We start from the raw sequence: 22,992 nt of genomic DNA, 5'->3' as shown, positions 1-22,992 counted from the left end.
AAGAAGTGCTACATGTGGGATTGAGCTCAGTCAGGCTCGCAATTGTGTGTGAAGAGACTTCCACTTACTGAATTTCTCTAATGTGTAGAAAATCAAGGCTTTGTACTATCTGTCGTGAAAAAAAAAAAAAAAAAGGAAACACCTTCTATCCAGCAGCCAGTTAATTATCTGATTAGCTTACGTAATATTTATAATACCTGTTTAATTAAAGAGCTTCAACTGTATGGTTCTGGTTTGCAAAATGTGCTGGTGAGTATAATGCAAAGGGGGTATTTCACTGCAAACCTTTCTTGTGTAATGGTTGTCAATCAGTAAGAGTCAAGTAATGAACTCTTTAGGAAACATGAAGCACATAAGCAGAATTGAACTACAAAAAACTCAACCAATTTTGAAGTGTCCTGCTTGACAAATAATAAAAAAGAACAGATTAATCTATAACTTAATCCTGCATGGGATAACAATGAAAACACATTAGTACTTTATATTGAAAGCACTCAGATTGCAGAAATGGCACTTGGTATCTATCACGTCAGAAATCCACACCAAAAGCTACTTCTCCTGCTAGGTTATACAACAGATCAAAGCTCTGAGCACAGCTGGCATCAATATTGTATGTAATATGTTCCAAATATTTTAAATTATATTTTTAATTTCCCAGCAAGATTTTTTTTTCAATTTTGTAACCAATTAAAGCTAGCGTTTGTAGGGGAAAGGCTACATTTAAAGTTCCTGTTTAACAACAGAAGTATGAAAATGACATTTTAGCGTAATTTTATTTTTTCCTGATTCTTCTGCTCTGATTTTGTAAGATACAATTGTAAGATACAATAATTTTAAATACAATCATTTTTAGAAAAATCTTTAAAAAAATTAAAAATCTATCATCTGGTGCTGCATTAGGATATCCCTACCTGTGTACTAACTTCCATTTAAAAGGCCACATAATTATTAAGGTACAAGCAAAAAGCCTGACCAAAAAAACATCAAAAACTGGTAAGCAGATATAGGCAGGCCATTAGATCTCTATCGTTTCGAAGTTCCAAGTTCTCCATGTCCCCGACTGCCTTAATTTTCAGTAAGAAACTGCATTAGAGCCATAATAATATCGTTTACAGGCAGGTGTCCTACAGAGGGAAAAAAAAAAAAAAGGAAATCTTTTCAAAAATAAGTCTATAGTTTAACTCTAAAATTCTAAAATACTTAGCAAATTATTTTAAAGCTTGTACTAGTATATATTTAGCTGCTCTTAGATTTGTGCATGGGTATGAGATCATTCTGAATTCCTGGTTAATAAATTTGGTCGTAAGTTTGGCAAAACAAATTGGAATCCAACTTGTCACCCTAATAGCCAGTTTTCCAATCTACTGAGAAACTTCAGTGGTCTCCAGCTGCTAACATGAGGGCAGGGAGCTTCTGAGATGCAGGAAAAAAGTACATTTGTGTCCAGCAGAGAACATCGAATGGACCGTTTCACTTTGCACGACTCCTCACAAACAGCTCATTTCCTACACCTACTGAGCTGCATTCCTCACAACTGCAAACTTGATAGGGGAACACAGCTCTACAAACACTGATATAAAAAGGATTAACCTAAAGCTCTGGTGTATGACATGCATAAAGGAGGGACTAGGGATATTTAAGTGATGAAGCAGAGACAATTAGCTGCCAATATCAAAGTATTCCAGGCAAAGAAAAATCAACTGCAAAGGTCTCCAGCTTTTCCTGTTTGAAGTCTTAGGTTACGTGAATTCATGAATGAGTGTATGATAATGTCAATTTTAAGCCACAACAAACCAACCCAGAACATCTGGATTTCAGCACCTGAAACTTTCCTGCGTAAGAAACAGGTAACAGTTATGGATCCTACCAATGTCCAGCAATGGAGAGGATAAAAAGAACATTACCACAGTAAAGGAGATTCAAGTCAGATCCGGACTGTGATCTGCTGAGCAGCTTACGGCAGACATTTTCTCTGCAGGGTGCCATCAAGTATGTCTCCACCTTACTGAAATTTCACTCTCTTCTGCTACTATTGACCGAAAGCTGGCACGCAACAAGACCATCCTCCCTGGATGGATATGGCTGTGGGAGGAATGGGGATGCTGTCATCCTCAGCAAATGAAAATGAAGAGGAAATTGGAGCCACCTGATGCTATCTTTCCATTTCCACCTAATCCATCTCTTTCTTCTTTTACTTTCTCCTCCCACACCATCTCCAGCTGACAATGATGCTTCTAAGCAGATCCAATCTCAGATGTCTCATACTTGATCAATTTATACCATACAAAAAGCAGAGTACCAGCTTCCTTCAGAGTGCTGTCAAACTCTAACCCCAACAAAGCAGCGTATCTTGAAACTCTGGTTTAGATAAAGGGCTCATTTCTGCGTAAATGAGCAGGGAAAATGAAAATTAAAATCACTGTATGGCATTAGAACCCTGGATTCTGACATGGGCTTAGTGTGCTTTCAGAAAGAGTGAATGCTAATTTTAAAGACATGTGGTGCATCAGTTTTTCCCCAAGACTTCTATTCTTTACATAAAGGCAATGTGTGAACACATTTTACAGACATATGGACAGCAACTACACTAAGAAATGAACCCAAAATTATGTGGGATAAAATGAAACAAAAATTTTCAAACAAAATACAAAGTGATAAAGTTTCCTAAATAAGTTACTCTTACTTAATTTTATGGAAATTTTAAATAAAAATATCTTCCAACATGAAAATATGAAAAGTTCGTTTATTTCCATAGGCAATCTCATTCACAGTACAAAGTGATATGAATTTCTCGAAATTGTCACTGTACCTTTCACATATTTTTTAGGTAGCTGATCTAAAAGTTGATACAAGAATAAATTTGTTTTTGAAGAGCTGTCCAATAAACCAGATATACACTAATGCCATGCTATGACAGTTCTAATTATGAATCACAGCTGACACTACAGTAACATCACTTTATAAATCTCATGAGAATTTTAATGTTTTACAATCAAAACATAAAACTGCCACTAGTACAGAGACTGTACGATTAGACAGATAAACAAGTATTAAATATTTTGCACAAGGCCTGAGTTCACTAGAACACATTTTGATTTACAACTTCATCTCAGAAATCTGTACAGCAGTTAGAACTGTTTCAGAGAACTTAAAGACAATACAACCTCAGGGGCTTCTTTGTTCTGTTGATACAAGTGTGAGGCCTGAAAGGCAAGATAATTTGGTGTATGAATCCAAGGTTTTACTGCCCTGTGTCATTTCCCCGTAAAGCAGTCAAAACCTAATGGAAAGTTAGGTACAAGGCAGGACCTCACTTGAACATCAGCTAACTCATCTGAAATTCTCCTGATAGGTTTCCTCACAGCTATTTCAGAGTAAGAGTTCACAATGAGTATAAAAAATGCAGCATATCTCTTAAAAAAGAAAAAAGGGTCACATATACAACAGGGTATTTTTCCTGTACTTCCCTTCCCTAAATTTCTTTCACTGGAAATGGCACAAAACAGCAATATCCCACCCACTCCCAATAAAAAACTCCTACCCAATAAACAAAGGTCACTCTAAAGCCCCAAAACTTCATCTTCAATGAGAGATCCAGTGTTTATATATGTATGTTTTTAAAAACTTTCCTTTTCTGCTCAAGTCATGCAGATGTAGGCAGACTAAGTATGTGAATTCATAACAGATAACAAAAGCATCATATAATTGTTAGCCTGTATGTAAGCCTTGTGAAATTTGATTCAAATCTAACTTCTCATTTAATCTTTGCTCTTTTGGTGCAATCGAACTGAAAAAATCTCAAATCCTATAATCTATACACACACTTACTTCTCTATCTACAGACACAGATTTCATTATAACAGGTTATAATACAAAAATCAACATACACTTTTCTTACTTCAAAAGGCCATCGGGGTATTTGTTAAAGTTCCACATAAATGTGAAACAGGTGTTGCTAAAAAGACAACAGAAAAGGAAAGTTTTAAATAATAAGCCTTGCAATGTTGTGCACCTATTCATCCAAACATTCAGCCTTTCACTTCGGGTACTGGGCATCTGTGCAGACCTTTAAGGCCAAAACTTCCCCAACACATTTCTAATTCATATCACCATTGAGAGAGGAAGATACAGTATATTCATTAAAACAAACTAGGGTATTCCACCCATGTTCCCAGTAAAATTTCTCTCTGCATCGCCCAGATGATTGGTGGACTCCTTTACCTTTCAGAAGACTCCTCTGGTACTGCTGTCCTCCTGCCTATGCAGCTTCCACTGGCTGTTCTGTGCCTTATTCACAACACTTGTGTGATGAAAAGGAAAAGAAAATCTGCTCCCTCCTCCATCCTCAAAATGACACTTGTGTGATTTCACTCCCCATTTCTCTCCTCTTGAGAGAGGCAGACCTAGGGGCTTCCAAGCTAATCTGTAACTCGGTAGGTTCAAGGTCCCTCTCCACCAGCCCCAGTAGAGAAGACTTTTCAAGCCTTTTTAATACAATCCTTCCATCTAGCAGGATTAGTTAGTTTTCTAAGACTGGGATTTCAGAGAATGCTTCAGAGACTTTCATACTTGAAACCAAATGGAACCAACAGCTCTAATACGGAAAAGATTGCTGTCCTGGTGCAAGAGCATTCATTTAGCATACACCAGAGCAGCCACAGGACAACTGATGCTTGTAATTAAGATGTGCAGCTATCTCCACTTCTCTTCATTTCTCCTTTTGTAGTAAACGTAATACATATAAATCAATTAAAGAATAGAAACTTACTCCCTTCAAGTCTTTTACCTCTCCTTTACAAATGAATTGAAAGTAAACCAGGTGGGCTGGGCGGTTCAGCCCAGACCCTGCTCTAATTTCCACAGTGGAATCTGCTTGCAGCAGGTGAGCACAGTGGGTGCACAGGGTGGAGGCTGACTGGTGATAATACAACCTGCCAGCCTTCCACATTTTTTCCTTTAAGTTAGGTTGAAGACAAAGGGCAGAAATTTTGTGTAATTTACAGTATTGTTCAAGGCACTGTAATAAGAACTCATTTTATATCACATTACTTTTTCAGTCACAGAATTTGCAATTCCTTATTCAGGTACCAATTTCAAACCTGTGTTCTCCATTTTGTTTTGCATTAGGGCTAGACAGTCCCTCTGCTTACAGGCCAAACTAGATGTAACACTGCTTTCCACCCCAATCCAGAAACAGAGGGCCCCTGGAATGCCCATGTTTTTTAACACTGTCCCTTCCTCCTACTCTTCTCCAAACAACCTGGATGTGAAGTACAACTATTGCTCCCAAACAATGGTATTCACTCTGGCCACATGAGTCTTCCAGCCTCTTGCAGGGCCTCAAAATGATGACTTCTAAGTGGAGAGATCAACTGGACAAGGCTTCCTAAAGAAAAACTATTGTAGCAGGAGCCAAGTGGCACATGGCCTTGGTGACTTACCTCTTGCAACTCCTCCCTCCTTTAAGTTAAGAACAAATAATTAGAGAACTTCACATACACACAGTTTCCTGACACACTAAGCAGGAAGCATCTACAAGGAAGAGGGATTTGATCCTATCATTTTAACTGAAGTGATTTTTTCTTTTTTTTTTTGTTTTTAAACAACTGGAAAATTTTGTTATAATTTTCATAAGCACCCTTTTCAGTTTGCTTGGTTTTCTTCCACTCTGGTCATTCTGAAAACGGCAGCAAACAAGAGAAAACAAAATTATGTTCTCAAATATAAGCAAAAAAGAAATCATATTACTTAAGCCAGATAAAGATCTCACTCCATCATGTTACCACTGCACAGAAAAGCCTCTCTTAATTTGAACTTTTAAGATTTTTTTTACTTTGTTCTGACAAAATAAGATTATATTCTCAGACAGCCCATGCCAAAAGCAAATACCCCAAACTTCACAGTTTAGGAGGTCTAGTATATAAAATCAGATCCATTTTTTTCAGTTAATTTTCCCCCAAATCGGTTAAATTAAAATCCAGTTCTGAAAAGTCTCAAGTCCAGGGGGATCAGTGACTGAAATCCCAAATCAGGACACTGACATTTAAGACTGCCTTTACCATGGATGTATTAATTTAATACACTGTGGAGTCCTAAGATACGTTATTTTTAATATAAACTTATTTTCCAAATAATTTAGAGGAATACAGATTCAAGTAGTTCTCCAAAGGCTTGCCTTAAGTTACCCTAACAAAACATAGCTTGCAAAAGTTAACATAAACATAAGACTGTGTGATTGAAATGTATAGAGTAGTAGTAACCATAAATGAACTTAAACAGTTTAACAGTTCTGGTATTGTACTTAAGTTTATACAGGTATCTTAACATAACCTACAATGCTTACCATGAATACTAACAGCACACAAGCAACACAATGTCGTAGGTATTGTTGTGTGTTAGGTATTGTTGAACTCTAGAGAGGGACTTTTTACAGGGGCATGTAGTGACAGGACAAGGGGTAATGGCTTTATACTGAAACAGGGTACATTTAGATTAGATATAAGGAGGAAATTCTTCACTATGAGGGTGGTGAGACACTGGACGAGATTGCCCAGAGAAGCTGTGGATGCCCCATCCCTGGCAGTGTTCAAGGCCACATTGGATGGGGCTTTGAGCAAGCCGATCTAGTGGAAGGTGTCCCTGCCCATGGCAGGGGGGTTGGAACGAGATGATCTTTAAGGTCCCTTCCAACCCAAACCAGTCTATGCTTCTATGATTATTTTCTAAACCACAATTTCACTGGTCCCAGGAATTTTAAAACAATAGGACTAAGGCAGCAGCTATAATACATAAACAATTCTTTAGGAAATATGCTTAATGCTATTACCACTTAGAATCGTGGAAATACAACAAAATACAAGTCACATTTACAGCATAAGGCCCTTTGGTTTCTCGAGCAGCAAACGAAAGAACAATTTCTTCAGTGAAAGGCTTTGAAAAATAAAGCATGTAGGCTTTCCATAAAAAAGGTAACTGGCTCTTTCCTTCTTAAAATAGCCAGCTATAGTCTTCAAAATGTGACGTAAGAAAGCTCCTCAAATTCCTAGGAAAGAAAAAATTAAAACCCAACAGTAGCATCTGACAGCAGAGCAGAGATTCTATCATGGGCAAGCTGAACATACACCTTCTGGGAAGCAGAAGAAACTACTGTTTGGTTTTCTGGAGAGCTTTATTAAATTTGGAGTAATACAATAAAAAGGATCTGAAATACCTGTGTGTTTACCGGATGTTCTAAAGCTTATAAATCTGTATTTGAGAACTTGCTTCATATTCATCTATCCTTCATAAGGACTTGAGTTAAAACCAAATTAAATAATTTATTCTAGTCAAGGCAATTTATGGCACTCTGCTTTTTCACACAACCATGTGCCACCTGTATGAGGCAATCCTTTTCCATCTTCCCAACAGAGTCAAAATCTACGAGGTAACTAAAGATACTTCTGTGTAACTGAACAGGGTGTGCTTAGTTACACAGAACTGCTTAGTTACACAGCTGGGGCAGTGAACATCTGAATTTTACAGAGAACAGTCTTTTTAGAAGGTTCCATAACTATTCATATTCTTTTTTTCAAACCAGTCGGAAGCAGTATCAAATTAGACAAAACACTGGAATATATAATAAATATGATCATGCTACCACATGTATTTTAAAATGCTGCTTTACCAGCATGTTGCTTTTGCTGTGTGCCTGGTAACAGGGATCTGGCATTGTAAAACTGGTTGTAAACCAGCATGACCATTAGAGCAGTGTTCTTGCTCTATAGCAAACTTGCACAAAATTTTAAAACAACTTCTTATGCCACTTCAATCTTCTGCAGTTTACTACGACATTAATTCTCACTATCTCATAAGAGAAGAATACAAAACATTTTCTCTTCTGAGCCTCTTACATAGTTACTGGTTAGAGATCTTTCCATGCAACGTGGCTAACAAAACTTTTGGAGGCAGCATAAGAATTTACTTTTTGCAAACCGTCATATAGCAAAATGACAAGTTTGTACCAAACTGAGGCAACACAAATCATCAATAAGAATTCAGCAGTCACTGAAAGGACTGGGCTGCAGGATTGCGTTCACTAGTGTTATTACTCCCCTAAGCCTTTTGTTGGAAAGGCAAAAACAAAATTCAGTAGGAAATTTCATAGGAGTTGATTGAGTACACTTCTAAATAATTTTTTAAATACGTAGCTGCTTCTTTTTTGATTGAATATATGCATCGTACCTTCAGTGCTCTGATGTTTGCTAAAGATACAGGCAATAGTTAGCATGTAAGATGACTTTGCACTTACACAATTCCACTGCTGTATCAGGTGAACGCAAAATCAAGCCTTTTTTCCCAGTGCAAAAGTCTTTACTTTGCTGGGTTGAAAGTTTCCCCAAGTCATGCTTTTACTTATCAAAAAAAGATGTTAATCAGCTTACCCATGATCCAAATTTTATTGATCTTTGAAAGAAGAAAAGATTTTACCCAAAAAGATCTTTTAAGTCGTTACTAGCTGAGCTGCTGTTTGTCATTGTGTTTGCTTGTTGTGCAAAGTTCTGAGGAGCAAAGAAAGGATTACCCTGTATACCAAAGCCAGGCTGTCCTATCACGTTCATCTGAGGTCCCAAGACTGAACCGCTCGCACTCGGGGACCCTTGTGGGGTTACAAACTGATTAACCCACTGGCTTGATTTCTGTTGAGCCAACTGTTTCATGCTAACTTTGGGTTTTTGAGGACCAAAAAGATTATCTAAAGCAGACATATCTGGGGGTCTGTTTTGTTGTGTCAGTGGAGAGATTGCAGATGCAGCATTCATAGGACTGTAATTTGGCATATTGGCAGTCGGTACAATGTTCATCTTGGTTGTTGCTGTTGCACTTGGCCCAGTGAAGAAATTCTGAGTGGTGGGACCAGGACCAGCTCCCATACTGAATCCAGCAGTCTGAAAACCCATATTAGTATTTAGTCCGTTAGTTATATTTCTCTTTGTGTTGTCAATAGATGATGAAAATCCTATTCCAACACCCATAGAAGCGACAGAAGAGAAGCTGTTTGAAGATGCAACTTTAGCTGTGTTGATAGAATGGCTAGTCAAAGATGACATGTTATCTATCAAGGTATCTGTCAAGTCTTTTGTCTGCAAAATACATAAAATGCAGTTAAATGTACAAATGCTATAGCATCAGTCTTTATCATTGCTCCTGCAGAAGCGCCATTCATTTTTCAGAAATTAGAATTTACTGCATGGAATTGGACATGAAATGTAATTATACACAAAAGCAATTAGGTTATTTTCATTCTTTGCTACGTAGAACTAATTGTTACGCAGAATTAATTTGACAACTAGGACTATACACGAAGTACTACCGTGACATTTGCTTACATGCCCCATTCCTATCCCCAAGTCCTTTATGTATTCAGTTAATAAACTCTTCAGAGCAAAACCTTTTCCAATATGTACTTTTTCTATATCTAGATAAATGGCCTTCCAGTAATATTTATTTATTCCTTTGGAAACTCCTGCAACTTAAAAAATCGGAAATATGGCTAATAATAAAAATGGAAGGTAGATTAAAATTTTAGTTTTTCTGAGCTGTGCCATTGTACTACCAGTGAAAACAAAGGTGATTCACAGGAGAAAAAAAAAAATACTAAATGCATACTGAAAGGAAAAAAGCATCACAGCTCCAATGGAAATAGTGCAGTAGTTTGCTCTTTCTCACCTGCTTCACTGGCGGTGTTACTACAGTTGCTTGAGGCTTAAGAGGTTGCTGGCTTTTCAGTTTCTGTGCCTGTTCTTGTTCTTTAGCTAACTTTTGCTTCTCTTCAAGTGTAAGGGATGCCTTTAAAAGGGAAAGTACTGACACTAAGTTGCACAGAATGGTTATTCTTACATTGATATTTTGATTTCATAAATAGCACCATTGTTTCAATGTGGTAGAACAATACATATTATTTATACAAAAGAGAAAGTGGACAAGCACAAAACCTATGCTAATATTTATCACATTGCTAAAAAGTACTTAAAGCAAACAAATACAGTATTAAAAGCAGCACAATGAGAAAATTGAGCAGATCTCAAATAAAGATGTATCACAGTAAAACCATTTTAACATTTTGGCCATAAGAAAGTGTTCTTCACAGCTTTTGTTTTTATATGGTTACCAACTGGGACTTGATATAGAACAGCAACCAACCATGGAGTTAGAAAGGGATTTTATTTTAAGATTACTTAAGAGGCTTTTCAGGATTTTAACTCTGCTTTTATTAATGTACGTAATGATGTCAGATAAAACCATAAAATCATTTCCCCTTAGTCTAAAATTAGTAAGAGGGTTCAGAAAACTAGAAATGGAAATCATAAAATGTATAGATTCTGGGGAGATATTTACATAACTAATAGTATTAAAATAATTTTACAATAGTTTATGCTTATGTATAATATCCTATGTCATGTCATGCTTTTTCTTTGCTTCTTGTATTTTTATTCATACTGAGTGTTCATTTTCACTTAACTTTGAATTGTAGTGAATGTTAGTCCCTATTACTACATGAAATTCTACCTTTTATGTTCATCTCTGTCTGTAGTTTTTTCACAAAGTTGCCTATTTTGATTTTCCTGTCTAAATCCACTGCTGAAGTTTCAGTTTCATTGAAATCTAACTAAGTAGAAAGAAATGACCAAAAATTTGATAATCATAATTGCTGCCTACTTTGTACAAAGCTATGTTCAAGGAAAAGCTTCCACAGAAATTCAAGGATATGATTTGGACATTATTCAGCGGACCTTCACAGGTGACTACGTATGGTGCTATGCTATACAAAAGCAGACAGTTTTTCTTTTAAACCTTTAAATATGATAAATATTTACACATACTCTTTTTATGCAACCGTATCAGCCTTGTATTAGATGGATAGATGGCACAGGATTCCAAAACAAACTAAAACACACCTTTTTCTGTTTTGATGAAATCTCATTCTCTTTACTATCAGATCCACTCGTTAGAAGGTCAGTTCCACTAGTATTAAATACCTTGTCAATCTATTTAAGTTCAAAGAAACAAAACTTAGTTATTTGAAATGTTGTAATTTAAGGTAACATAAATATTTACAGAGTAATTTTAAATTTCAAATTTCTTCATGTAAATAACGCAGTAAAATAGTGTCGCTCACCTGATTACTTGTACTACTAGCTCTTGCCTCTTCTGACACACTCATTTGGTTAGCTATATCCAAAGATCTATATAGTACAGAGTATACATATTACAAAAAGATAACTTTACAGTGACATCCACAACACTAATTCAGCAATGCAGATTATTCCTCTGTATTTAAATAAAAAAAAAAGAAATTGTACTATGAGAGCATTACCATTTTCCTAGAATGCCTGTAGGAAACTGGAAAATATTAATATTCTAAATTGTAATTGTAATGATTATTCCACATGGTCTTAGTTCCTCTTTTTGAACAAGGTGACACAGACTTTGGGTAGCCCAAGTTAATTTGACTCAGAAATTTCACCTTGTATCAGACTCCATAAAATAGCTCCAAATATCTTCAAATAACACTACCTTCTAAAAGGCTGCAATGTTTATGTTTCTCCAGTATTGTTTATGTTCTCCACAAGTACAGAAAAGCAGTTTAGCATACAGAAGTAAGACATAAACTGTACTAGTGGAGCTCAGTATGAATTTTTACATTTAAAGAATTAATTAAAAATTATTGACTCAAAATAATAAACCGTGACTGAACTGTACAAAAGTAAAAGATTTCATTCTATAAAACCATTGACATCACAATATTATTATTAATCTAGGACTAATACACCTTTGCTGACAACTGTGTGCTTCTTTGAGGTAATTCTCAACTACTGAAGTAAGAATTACCTAGATTTGTTATTGCTATGGCTATAGGCACTTATTTCTCACATTTGCTAAAAAATTAACTGAACTTTATCTCTGCTCACTTGTTCCTTCTCTAATACACACACAAATAAACACTTACTTCTGTTGCTCTTGCATGACATGAAGTTGCTCAAGTTTTGTTTTATGCTCTGCCTCCAATCTATTAAGCATATCTTTTATAACACAAATAAAAGAATTGAACTGTAAAAGAAATACACAAGAAGTTTGGATTTTTCAGTGATGGAATTCAGACGTGTATAACTTAAAAGGTAATACCTCATAAAACTTACAATACACAATGTCAGATAAACTGCAGACTTTTAAATAATTTATAATTTATTACCTTCACTATCTTCCATTAGTTACCTAACTACAAGCAGAGTGTATACTGGAACAGTGAAAAATGTATCACTAAAAAAAAAAGGGGGCAACCCAGACAAAAAAAAATCACAGATGAATATTACCAGATTAATTAAAAAAAAAATCCTATTATGGCACTTCTACATTATCTGCAACATTTACAAACAAGAGTAAAGGAAGAAACATTAAGATTGTACTTTAGCTTTTAATTTGAATTGTAACTATGTTAGTAACTAACTGCTTTTGCAGGATATTTGGAAGGTGACAATAGTAATTTTGAAATTTTATACTAGATCTGTTAAATCCACTGAAAAATAACAAGCTTGAAACATGCAAATGCAGTAATACTGCAAGGATCTTTGGTTTTGTTTGTTTGCTTTTACAACAGACACAGGCATGTAGTAATGTATGAATTTTTCTCTGACAACAGTTTAAATCTATTCTCTGCCAATTTACCAAGTACACGTATGCAACATAGTGATGCTCCTACCTGATTGAGATTAAGATTGTTCTCAATACTAAGAGGAATCAGATGGGGCAATACTTTTCCTGCAAGCTGTTCTTTGGTAATTCCCAGCTTCTTATGAGTAAATGTGCATTTGTAAATACCTGACATACAACAGCAAAATAGCAAAAAATTTAAAGTTTAGTAAACAATGTGAACAAAGTAGCACTCTCTGTACATATCAATCACCTGAACGTACATTGTCCCTGCGTTCATGGAGGGACAAACAGAATCATACAAGCTAAGTACTCATCATACATATCATAGCAAGAGGCTTTGCCTAATGCCAGGTTTCGTAGCTGCAAAGTATTACTTTGGACCTGCTCTTGTTCTGAAATTTAGCAATGTATTGTCATAAGCATTTTTAATAAATAATGAGCAGCTGAGTTACCACAAATTGACAAACTACCACTGAGAAATCAAACTGCATTAACTAGGGATGTGTTCCCTCCTGACATACAGAAGTATCTAAGAGTAACTATCACACTGCTCTCTTGATTGCATTTTACAAAGATTCTTACCCAAATGTTTGGGGCTGTGTTACACACAGTATCAGAAATCATGCATTGTCTTTATCTATTCTAAAATCACTGAAAAAAGAATACTAGCAGGCACGAGGGATCCAGTGTTAAGCCTACAAGTTCCATGGTATTTCTGACAGGAGGACTTCTCTGCTTAAATAGTCCATCTCTGGTGGCAAACACTGAACATACTAGCATAAAAGAAGGAGAAGCTTCCCCCACTTTCTATGGTTAGTATTAGAACAGAGCTGTTAGCTGGCCAAAGAAGATATCGCACACAACATGGAAGGTTTTACAATTCCGGAAAAAAGGAGAGCCCAACTATATAAAATTGATTTCAGCCTATCATTTCTAAATTAGGGTTCACTTATCCACTGTATTCAAGTAGAATTCAGGAGCAATACAACTAAAGTAAAAGATACACTATCCCTCATTCTCAAACAGTAAATATAGGTTAAAGCTGCAAGGATTAAGGGAAATAGGCAGCTTTAAATCTGTACTGACAGATGTTCTCTTGCTGGTTTTAAGCAAATCAAAATAATGCCACCAACACATATTATTACAGTGTTTCATGAGGGCTGCTGCTGGTACAGCTCAGCTTGTTACAAACGGTCTTCTGTCTACCACTTTGTCAGTGACAGAAATGGTCACTGTCTTCCAGACTTAGCCACGCAGTCACACCTCTTTCTTGGCCGTGACTCTGGTCATTTGGTCTCCTTGAGCCCATTCAAGTTGTTAAAATGACACAGCCTGAGTTAGGCGAGCACCAGAGTGGCAAAGCACAACTGGGAGTGAGGTCTCCCCTTCCAGAAGTGACAAGCCATTAGGTTTTGTTAGCTGTTTTGTGAAACCTCACCCAGTCTATGCTCCATTTCAGTGCAAAAGCAGCCATATTTGCTTAAATGTCCAACAAAATAAGTCTAAAAAAACCTGCAGTGAAGAGCAGTAGATTTGTAGACAAACATTTATAGCATCTGACATGCAAGAGTGGTACGAGAAGGCAACAGTAAAAGCTCCAGCAAGGTGCTCAGCATCTGAAAGAAGACAGATCACATATTCTTCTGAGGAAAACAGCCTTTCTGGCTGTGTGGACCACACAGTCCACGAAAGTGTCACAGCCCAAGAACTGCAATGAGTACCCAGAACTGCACTGGGCCTTGAAGACCACAAATGTATGTGCTAGTGTTCAGAAGTACCAGCAATACATAAGGCAATTGAACAGGAGCATACGTAAGAACCAGAAACAGGAAGTTTTTAACAGTCATTTTAGCAGTACAGTATGTAAACATTATCAATGATACTACAGAAAGCTCTCAGATCTACAACATCAAAGCACAAAAAAAGAGAAAGTTGAAAGAATTAGTTACCTAAAATTCCCATTAGCACTGCAGGTTCCTTGGATGGAATTTGTTGTAGAAAAGGTAAAATATCATCAAGCACAAACCATTTATCCAGGTATTCCAAAATCTTTCCTAAGCACACTAATGAGTTTACCCGGACCTGAGAGATACGACAAGAATTAAACAAACTCTTTACTATACTTTTGCCTAACGAAAAAAAACAACATACAAACTCAGAAGAAAACAGGTGTTGCTGAAACTACAACCTTCGTATCTGAAAATTCAAGAGAAGTTAAAAAAAACTTTTGTGTCATGAAAGGAAAATATATATAGTTACACACTGCTCACAAAATCTTGTTTTTTCTGCAGGACAAACATATTACTCTGGAACACACTTCAACAATTTTTACATTATTTTTAACAACAGTAAGTTGTTAATAACTTTAAAAATCATTAGAGTAAAAATGTAAACGGTGCTTTTGTATTTGTGAAAAGTTTAAAAAAAAAAAAATCTCAAAAATAAATCAGAGCACATTGATGGGCTTTTCTTTAAAGACACAACAGCAGAAAAGCCAAAGTAATTAAAGGTAACAACACTTTCTGATGATTGAGAAAGAGACAAAATTATTAGGATACTTACAGCAAGAGAAGAAGTTTGCAAACATGCATTTTTAATTCTTGGAATTAATGAATTTTTCATTGATGGGTAATCTATTAAATTGGCAAATGTGGGAATTATGTTCAGGCAAAGCTCCTATTAAAAAAAATCGGCATCAGTTTAAAAAGAAACATGTATGTTTATTATAAAATTAGTACTAATATTACTCGAGATCGAAATTATTTTAAAATGTCTGGTTAAGTTTTTTTTTTACAGAAATATTTAAGGAAGTATCATGTTCAACTAAGCTGACCTTAATCTATCAGACCTACCTAAAAATAGCTAGAATAATAAAGCATCATGATATGCAGACAGAACCTTGGAAAATGGATTTCAAAAATAATTTATAATAAAGTATTTGGACAGCAAGAATATCTTGCATTTTCACATCACACCTTTATATTGCACAGGTAACATGTTACAAATGCACATCCTACTTTTTGCTATAGTGGCTATTAAGAATTTAGGATAAAAGCATTAGAACAACAGTCGAATGGTTACTCCCTGGAAAATTAGGGAACTAAATATTATTTTACTAAAACAAATTTTCTTCAATAAAACATTAAGTCTTTCAGCATTCAGGAATATTACAAAGTTTTATAATATTTTTTTTCCATTAAACAAACACAGTGGTATACAAAAAGTTGGCACACCAAGATTAAAGAAAAGATAAATAAATTGTTTTAAATAAAGACTGCAATTACGATACCTGGATCTGAATCGAAGGTGCTTCCAAGGCTCTATAAACCATTGGCAGAACACTGTTCTTTATTTCATCCGGTGGAGTTTTGGTTAGAAGCAAGTCCATTTTTTGTAGGAAAATCAGTAAGATCTATTAAAAGAAGGACAATTGAGAAGCCAAACATTTTAACTCCAGAAACATATACTTAAATTTTCAAGTGTGTTGTATTATATCACAAAAACTTCAGAAGTTTTCTTGTAACTCAGTAAATCTGATCACTTACCATGTTGCTTGCCTGAAGGCATGGAAGACAAAAAACACTTTGACATATTATTGCATTTTAAAAACAGCAAATACAAATCAAACAAAATATGCATGCTGTAGACTAATCCTTCTGAAATAAAAAAATCATAATGGCTAAGGAATGAGTTCTTGTTTCTATTTACAATATGGCCTTTTGTTAAAACCCCCCCAGAGAAAACCTTTATACACACATCAGTATTGAAAAAGCTAAAATTTCAAAAAACTGTGGCTCAAATGCTGTCCTCAAAGCATTTGTTCACAACTCCACATATAAAAGCTGCATTCCATCAGTATCTAGAATCAAAATAGGGACACAATGAAAAAAATATTACAGCTGCTACATGGAGACAAAATAGCTTCATTCTATTTCACATGAAAATTGCCTATCATAAAATGAAATATCCCAAACAAAAAAATTCACACCACACTAATCTAAAATGAAACACTAGAATGGCACATTTACACAGTGGGATTCACCCTGCTTAGGCTTAGCCATCTAAAAGTTAGGTGCTATTCTAAATTACTCATCCAGGCCCAGCCTTCAATACAGAGAACTACGTAACTCGTAACACTCGCATCTCATCGCAGATAGGTGAGACAACTTGCTATAGGTGACACTGACGATCCAATGATAGCTAAACTCCTTTTAGAAAATAGGGTAGACTAGATAGATAAATTGTGTAATATGATGCAGTATCCCCAAATTTGGGAGAATTAGGGTGAGATGGACCAGATCAGTTTTAAAGTTAGATTTCATAATTACTCTTGAATAAGAACTTTTATTTGTCCTAAACTTGGCTTTTTGAAACATCCATGTGCTCACAACTCTGTCCTCTTCTCTAGCAACCCTGTAATACTGTGGTATGACAGCTTCTATGTTAGCTAAATATATATTTTTTGAGAAAGATGGTTAGACTGTTTTTGCAAATCTGAAAAGGACATGAATGAAACCTGTTATTTAACTACAAAAGCTTCTTTAAAATAAGAACCAGATGTTTGAAAATATAACAGACTGCTTTTAAGTTAAACACTGTCCTCTATAGTCATTCAGATTCCACAGAAGCAGTTCAGCTGTTCTCCACTGGCTGTCAACGCTTTTCAACTAAGACAGCATAAACCTGAATTGTTTTTGATCTCTCTCTCTACCTCTCTTTAACTAGAATGTAGTTCATCCTCTTCCAATGAATCTCTTATTTTTAGCTTTCTAAGATCACATTTTATATTTTTTATCTATTTAAGTAGAAACTAAGATGTTGCAGTCAGATTAAAACACACCATCTAACAAGCAAGCAGGAGCAGTTGCACTCTAAACAATAATGCTAAAGATGTGCTTCATGCATCAACACAGAGCCTAGTGCTTGTCAGGGTGTACTTTGGTGTACTGAACTAGAATATAATTTACAGTACATCATATGCTAACTCTCTGTGGATTCCCCTAGATCTAAAGGGTTTGTCTACATTGAGAAGCCACACCAGAGTAAGCTAGGATGGTAATTTACAGCACACCGGTAACTCCATGATAACTCCAAGATTACGGCAAGAATGAGTAGTTTAACTAGATACTCCATTTTCATATTATAAATTCCCTCATACAAAGACATACTGAACACTGAATAACAATTTCTTCATACTGAATTACAGGAACCTCCCTATGATACATTCACTTCCTAAGTACTCTGTAAAAGCCAAGCAGCAGGCCTCATACAAATCTAAAACATCTTCAGAGAGCATTTAAAAGAAACACTGGGAACTTCCCCAACTGCCTCTGGACGTTTTTGACTTGCACAAAGACAGTCAGACCTGAAATTCTTTCCTCTGGCACTCTGAACCTTTGTATTTTTTTTCCTAAATTCCTGGTATACTAACTTTGAAAACCTGTCCTAGATTACTTAAACAAACTTTGCTATACTAAAAAGACCATAGAAATTATAGTGGAATAAGCCATCTAGTACTTAGTGTGCATTAAAAAGGCCAACATAAGAATTTCAAATACAGTATCTAGAAAGCTACAGAAAAACTTGGTGAAGCTTGCTCTTTATGAGCTGCCCCCAAGTCTGTATTTTGCTTCCCTCATTTCTCAAAAAATAAAACAGCTTTTGCACCCATTATGCTCCAGATATAACTTTGAGACAAACTTTTTGCAGTGAGGATTGTCTCACAAATCTGATGTTAAAGGGAGCAAAACACAATGTTACCTTTTAGGATAAAACAGCACAAATAAGATGTTCATTGGCTTTCAGTCAGTGAAATGTTTGTTTTTTTCAAGACAATAGCAAAGCTAACATAAAGCCCCAGTGTACTCAAAGTAAAGAACATTAAGTAGTTCTAATTTTCTGAGGTATTCTCAGTTACACATTTATCTCCTTTTCCTTCCTCCCAGTACAATGAGAGTTCTCTGATCCAATTTTCTGAAATCCAGAAATAAAAGGTCTACTTGTTCATTCCTATGTTTATCTTGCCCCTTAAGTGCTCTGCAGAGAAATAACAGCATCCAGTAGTTAAACAAGGTGAGCTAGAAGGAATGCGTAGCTGCCTTTTATCTGTGGAGGCACAAACCCTAACTTAGAGACAGAATTCTCAGTAATAATCATGCACAGTGTTGACAAAAGTATACAAATGTTTTGCTCCTTTACAGTAATGATAAAGTCTTGCTACTTTTATGCATGTAAATAACATAAAAAGGCTATTTTACTTACACAATACGTTTGCCAAATAAAATGAAACAAATTTCACAAATTTGTGAACAACCTTCAAATAAATACTGTTTTACTACCATCAATAAACAGCACTTTTAACAGAGTGTCAAAGTTACAACTTTTCCACCCCATGATCCCAGTGTCAGCAATCTGGATAAAAGGAAAAAAAAAGATCCTAAGTTCAGCTACTGGTAGAGTATATGCAAATATTGTACTGTACAATGCTGCTCAGATTGGCTAGGTAAGTGACAAAATGCTTAGAAATATACCTTCTACAACCAACCAAAAATAAGAATTGAGTGGCAAATTAAATGTTTCCTTTTTTTTTTCTAGTCTAATCTCATCTATAAATGCAAATATACCCTCAGAAAATCCACCTAAAAAAAAGCTGTGGTAGGGGCTTTGTGAATTTCCCGGAAAAAAATCTATTTCTTATGAATCAAGACTGACTGCTTGGACAACTAAAGCAGGTTGGGCAATCTGTGTGAAGCTGGAAAAGGGAAACAGAAGAATTAGTCATTGTTGAGGGAAAAAAACACCAAAGAGAAAAGCATAATCTGAACAGTATTAAAATACCTGGATTGGTTCTTGCTGCTTAAAAACAGGACCAAGATCAGGCAGAATGAGCCTGATGTATTCTTCTTTGGTGCATTCCTCAGCAATTAGGAGAACATTAGGCAAGACAAAGGGTACCATATCAGGATTCACAAATTCAGAAGTCAAGCAAGGCAAAATTCGTTGAATTATAACACGCTAAAAGAAAAAAAAAAAAAGCATGCATCTTATTGTACAGTATTACAATAAGATCCTATTGTGCTAGCTCAACAGTTTTTGTATTACCCTGACATTTACAAAAAAGCAGACGATTTTCAGTTTTGAACTCTTATTTTCACATTATACTCTAGCTAATTCACACTGTGCTACTTTGCTTACTTTTCTCTATTTGTACTCAAAACATAACTGGAGACTGTAACAACTGTCAAGGTCAACAAAAAGCAGTTAACTGTACAGAGAGTAGGACTTTCAGTCACATACATGGATTATGAAAACCTTATTCTATACACTTTCTTAAAAAAACATCCTTAGAAGTCTCTTAAAAAAGACCCTATCACCCTCCCAAAATAATCAGTTTTTCAGTATGCCATCACACATAATCCTACTGTACCTCCCTGTAAAACTCCAGGTATGTTCCCTAAATCAGATTCTGCTGATGAAACAGGTTTTTACACTGTGGATGTCTACTTAAGTCAGACATCCTTAAATGCTTTTAAAGTCAATAAAGAGAAATACACAGTTCAAGGGCATAGTCCCTTTGCTCATAAAATAAACTTTCAATATAGAAAAAAAAAAAATGAATGCCCTAGAGATCATTAGGACAGTCAGTGGCTGTCTAAAGTTAGGTGAAATATATCCCATCTATTTCAAATTCAATGCATCAACAATTTCTGATCAAAGGAAAAAATTACTAAATTAAAAAGAAGAGAGTATTAAACATGAAATCTGAATTTTGCACTGTGTATTCCAAAATAGGATTAAAAATAAAGACATTTAATGCAACGGTTGAGAAGCTCAGCTATTCTATTATGCATTAAACTAATACTATTTTTCTATAACATATGCATTATGCCTTATATAAATTAAAGAATACCACAAAAGTAAAATGAGTCACTCTAGACACAGAGTCTAACACTACACAGAAGAAATTGGTAATGACAGACATTCAGGTTTCTGGACCCTGCTAGCACAAGAAAGCACTTAGTCTGTTCAGGGAAGGAACCTTTGCATTATTCAACATTAAAGTACTGCCTTGCTCTGAAAAAACCTGAAGCAATCTTATCGGAAGAAAAGGTGGCAAGATGACTTCAAGGAGCTATGATAGCATCCAGAAACAAAGGGAAAGCCTTTTAAGTGAAGACAACACAATTCCCTTTCAAAGTGGGATGAACAACAAGAGGATATGCAAATAACGGTTCCTTACACATCCTGATAGCACAATTTGACATTTTCCATTTAAAGAATTATTGATAGCTGAGGAGTATTTTCACACCAATTATTTTCTAATCTCCCCTTCTTTCCTAGTACTCCATTCTGACAGTCTCATGGCAATCTATTATGGTACAATGCTACATAAAGTCCAGCATTCCCAGATTCAGAATGTCATCAGATGTTCACATATTTTTAAACTCACTATTTCAAGACATCATACAGACATACCTTAGGTAGTTTTGGCAAAACCTTTGGTAGCCCTTTAAAAAACTGTGATTTCTGAAGGTTATCTCTTTGAAATAATGAATCAAAATACTGAAGCGTCATTGCTCCTACATCATCGAAGAATGGTATCTAAAAAGAAGATTAAAAGCTTGTGATCTGGAGGGAGACAACATTGACACTGTTACCAAGATTCCAAAATATAATTATCTATTTACCTTTTTAACGCACTATAGTAAACCCTTACATCATGTTCTTGCAACTAACAAGAAATGTACGTTTTTACATACTAAGCAGTACAACATTCACAAATAAATGTTGACTATTAAGACAGAATTTTCCTAGTATCTTAAAGAAATCAATGCATGTTATGTATATCTAAGTCAACTTATTGTGTATGAAATAATGGTTTTGTCTACAAAAAAAATGGAATGAAAAGTAAAAATCTGATTAAAAGTTCTCCTAGGAAAAGTTATGCTATTTAATATCGCAACAAAGGATTATCTACTAGGCCATCCAGATCTGGCTACCACCCCTGGAAACTTACAATGAATTAAGAAGCATTTATATGCAATGAATTTGTAATTACATAAATTTCTCTCCAACATTCAGACTCATTTGTAAATCCTGTCCACTATAATTCCTAGTACAATCTTGCATATTTGCATTAGATGCACAGGCCACCTTAAGTATTGCGTAACAATGTATATGCATAGAGCAGGCTTATAAAGATGGTACCAACAAAATATAAGAGGGTTTCATCTACAGCTGTGGTCTATCATATTAATACCGACAGAGCTGCTTCATCATTAATGAAAGACTGATAAAAACGCATGACGATAACAAGTTTTTTTATATAAAAATGCATCCCCACATATTCAGCTTTCAGTTAGCAGATGAAAGAAAAGACAAGAACGTGTATCCCAGACCCACGCAGACTGGAATGAAAAGTTCTGCATTCAAAAACTTGCATGGGTAAGATTCCTCTCCTTCCTAATAGCTTTCAGTTTTAGGGAGGGATATATGAAACCTCATGGGCTTGCAAAGCTAAAGATAAAGCATGGTCTCCAGGCTGTTTAGACACTTGCTTTCAGTCGAAAAATGTGTGCATAAAGAAAGGATATAAAAATATTTAAAGCACTTCTGCTGTAAGGCAGAAAGAGAAGCCAGTAACAGTATGTCAATAAAGAAAAAATACATAGAAAAGCAGATTGGAGGAGGGCAATATAGAAGAAAAGAATCTATCAGCAGAGAATTCAAGGTAGTCTCAATGTGGTCTTAAATTCTGATCACACACCAAAATGTATGTGACTGTGGAATTCTACAGAGGTTAACACAAATTAGTTAAATTTAGCAAGGCAAACTTGCCCATGTTGAGCTCCATTTTAGCTCATGCCATGCTGGCCGTAACAACCTGCTTTTAGAACTAAAACTCTAATATCTCTACCTTACAATTCAGTCTGGAGTGCAGACATGGTAAAAGAGACTTAACATCTTTATAAAATTATACTGCTTAATAAATCCATTTATAGATTTGTTTATTGTAGTCCTTCAGACAAGTGAGTTGGTACCTGAGTAGTATTTGCCAATGTCCTCACTTGTCATCTTTCAGCACATATGCCGGCAGAACCATTACCTGTCCTCCCTCCCTTCTTCACTCAATATTTTTTCTAACTGTTAAGATATTGATTTCTCTCTCTGCATGCAATGTTTTTATATGACAGGAAAAGAAGAAAATTGTCTACCTAAGCAAATCTATAAGTAGGAACCTGAAAGACTATCAGATACAAGAAAATAAGGTATAAGACCAAGGAGGAATCATGCTTTTAAACT

General features: G+C 35.4%; 1 protein-coding gene across 2 annotated transcripts in view; it reads right to left on the bottom strand.

Moving 5' to 3' along the window:
* Positions 1-2,723: 2,723 nt before the first annotated feature.
* SCYL2 (SCY1 like pseudokinase 2) overlaps positions 2,724-22,992 on the bottom strand; it is a 40,745-nt gene continuing 20,476 nt past the window's right edge. For both annotated transcript variants that reach the window (XM_086750885.1, XM_086750895.1), the window contains 11 exons: positions 21,166-21,291; positions 19,528-19,704; positions 15,980-16,102; positions 15,253-15,366; positions 14,640-14,772; positions 12,737-12,855; positions 11,987-12,087; positions 11,156-11,222; positions 10,935-11,024; positions 9,706-9,825; positions 2,724-9,119 (listed from right to left, as the gene is read on the bottom strand). In XM_086750885.1, coding sequence (XP_086607011.1) covers positions 8,463-9,119; positions 9,706-9,825; positions 10,935-11,024; positions 11,156-11,222; positions 11,987-12,087; positions 12,737-12,855; positions 14,640-14,772; positions 15,253-15,366; positions 15,980-16,102; positions 19,528-19,704; positions 21,166-21,291 — 1,827 coding nt within the window. In that variant the 3' untranslated portion in view covers positions 2,724-8,462. The remainder of the gene's footprint in view (positions 9,120-9,705; positions 9,826-10,934; positions 11,025-11,155; positions 11,223-11,986; positions 12,088-12,736; positions 12,856-14,639; positions 14,773-15,252; positions 15,367-15,979; positions 16,103-19,527; positions 19,705-21,165; positions 21,292-22,992) is intronic.

Source organism: Chlamydotis macqueenii, chromosome 1 (assembly GCF_036417535.1).
Source record: "Chlamydotis macqueenii isolate bChlMac1 chromosome 1, bChlMac1.mat, whole genome shotgun sequence".
Lineage (NCBI taxonomy): Eukaryota > Metazoa > Chordata > Aves > Otidiformes > Otididae > Chlamydotis > Chlamydotis macqueenii.
Note: the sequence above shows the minus strand (reverse complement) of the source record. Positions and strands in the feature narration are given on the sequence as shown.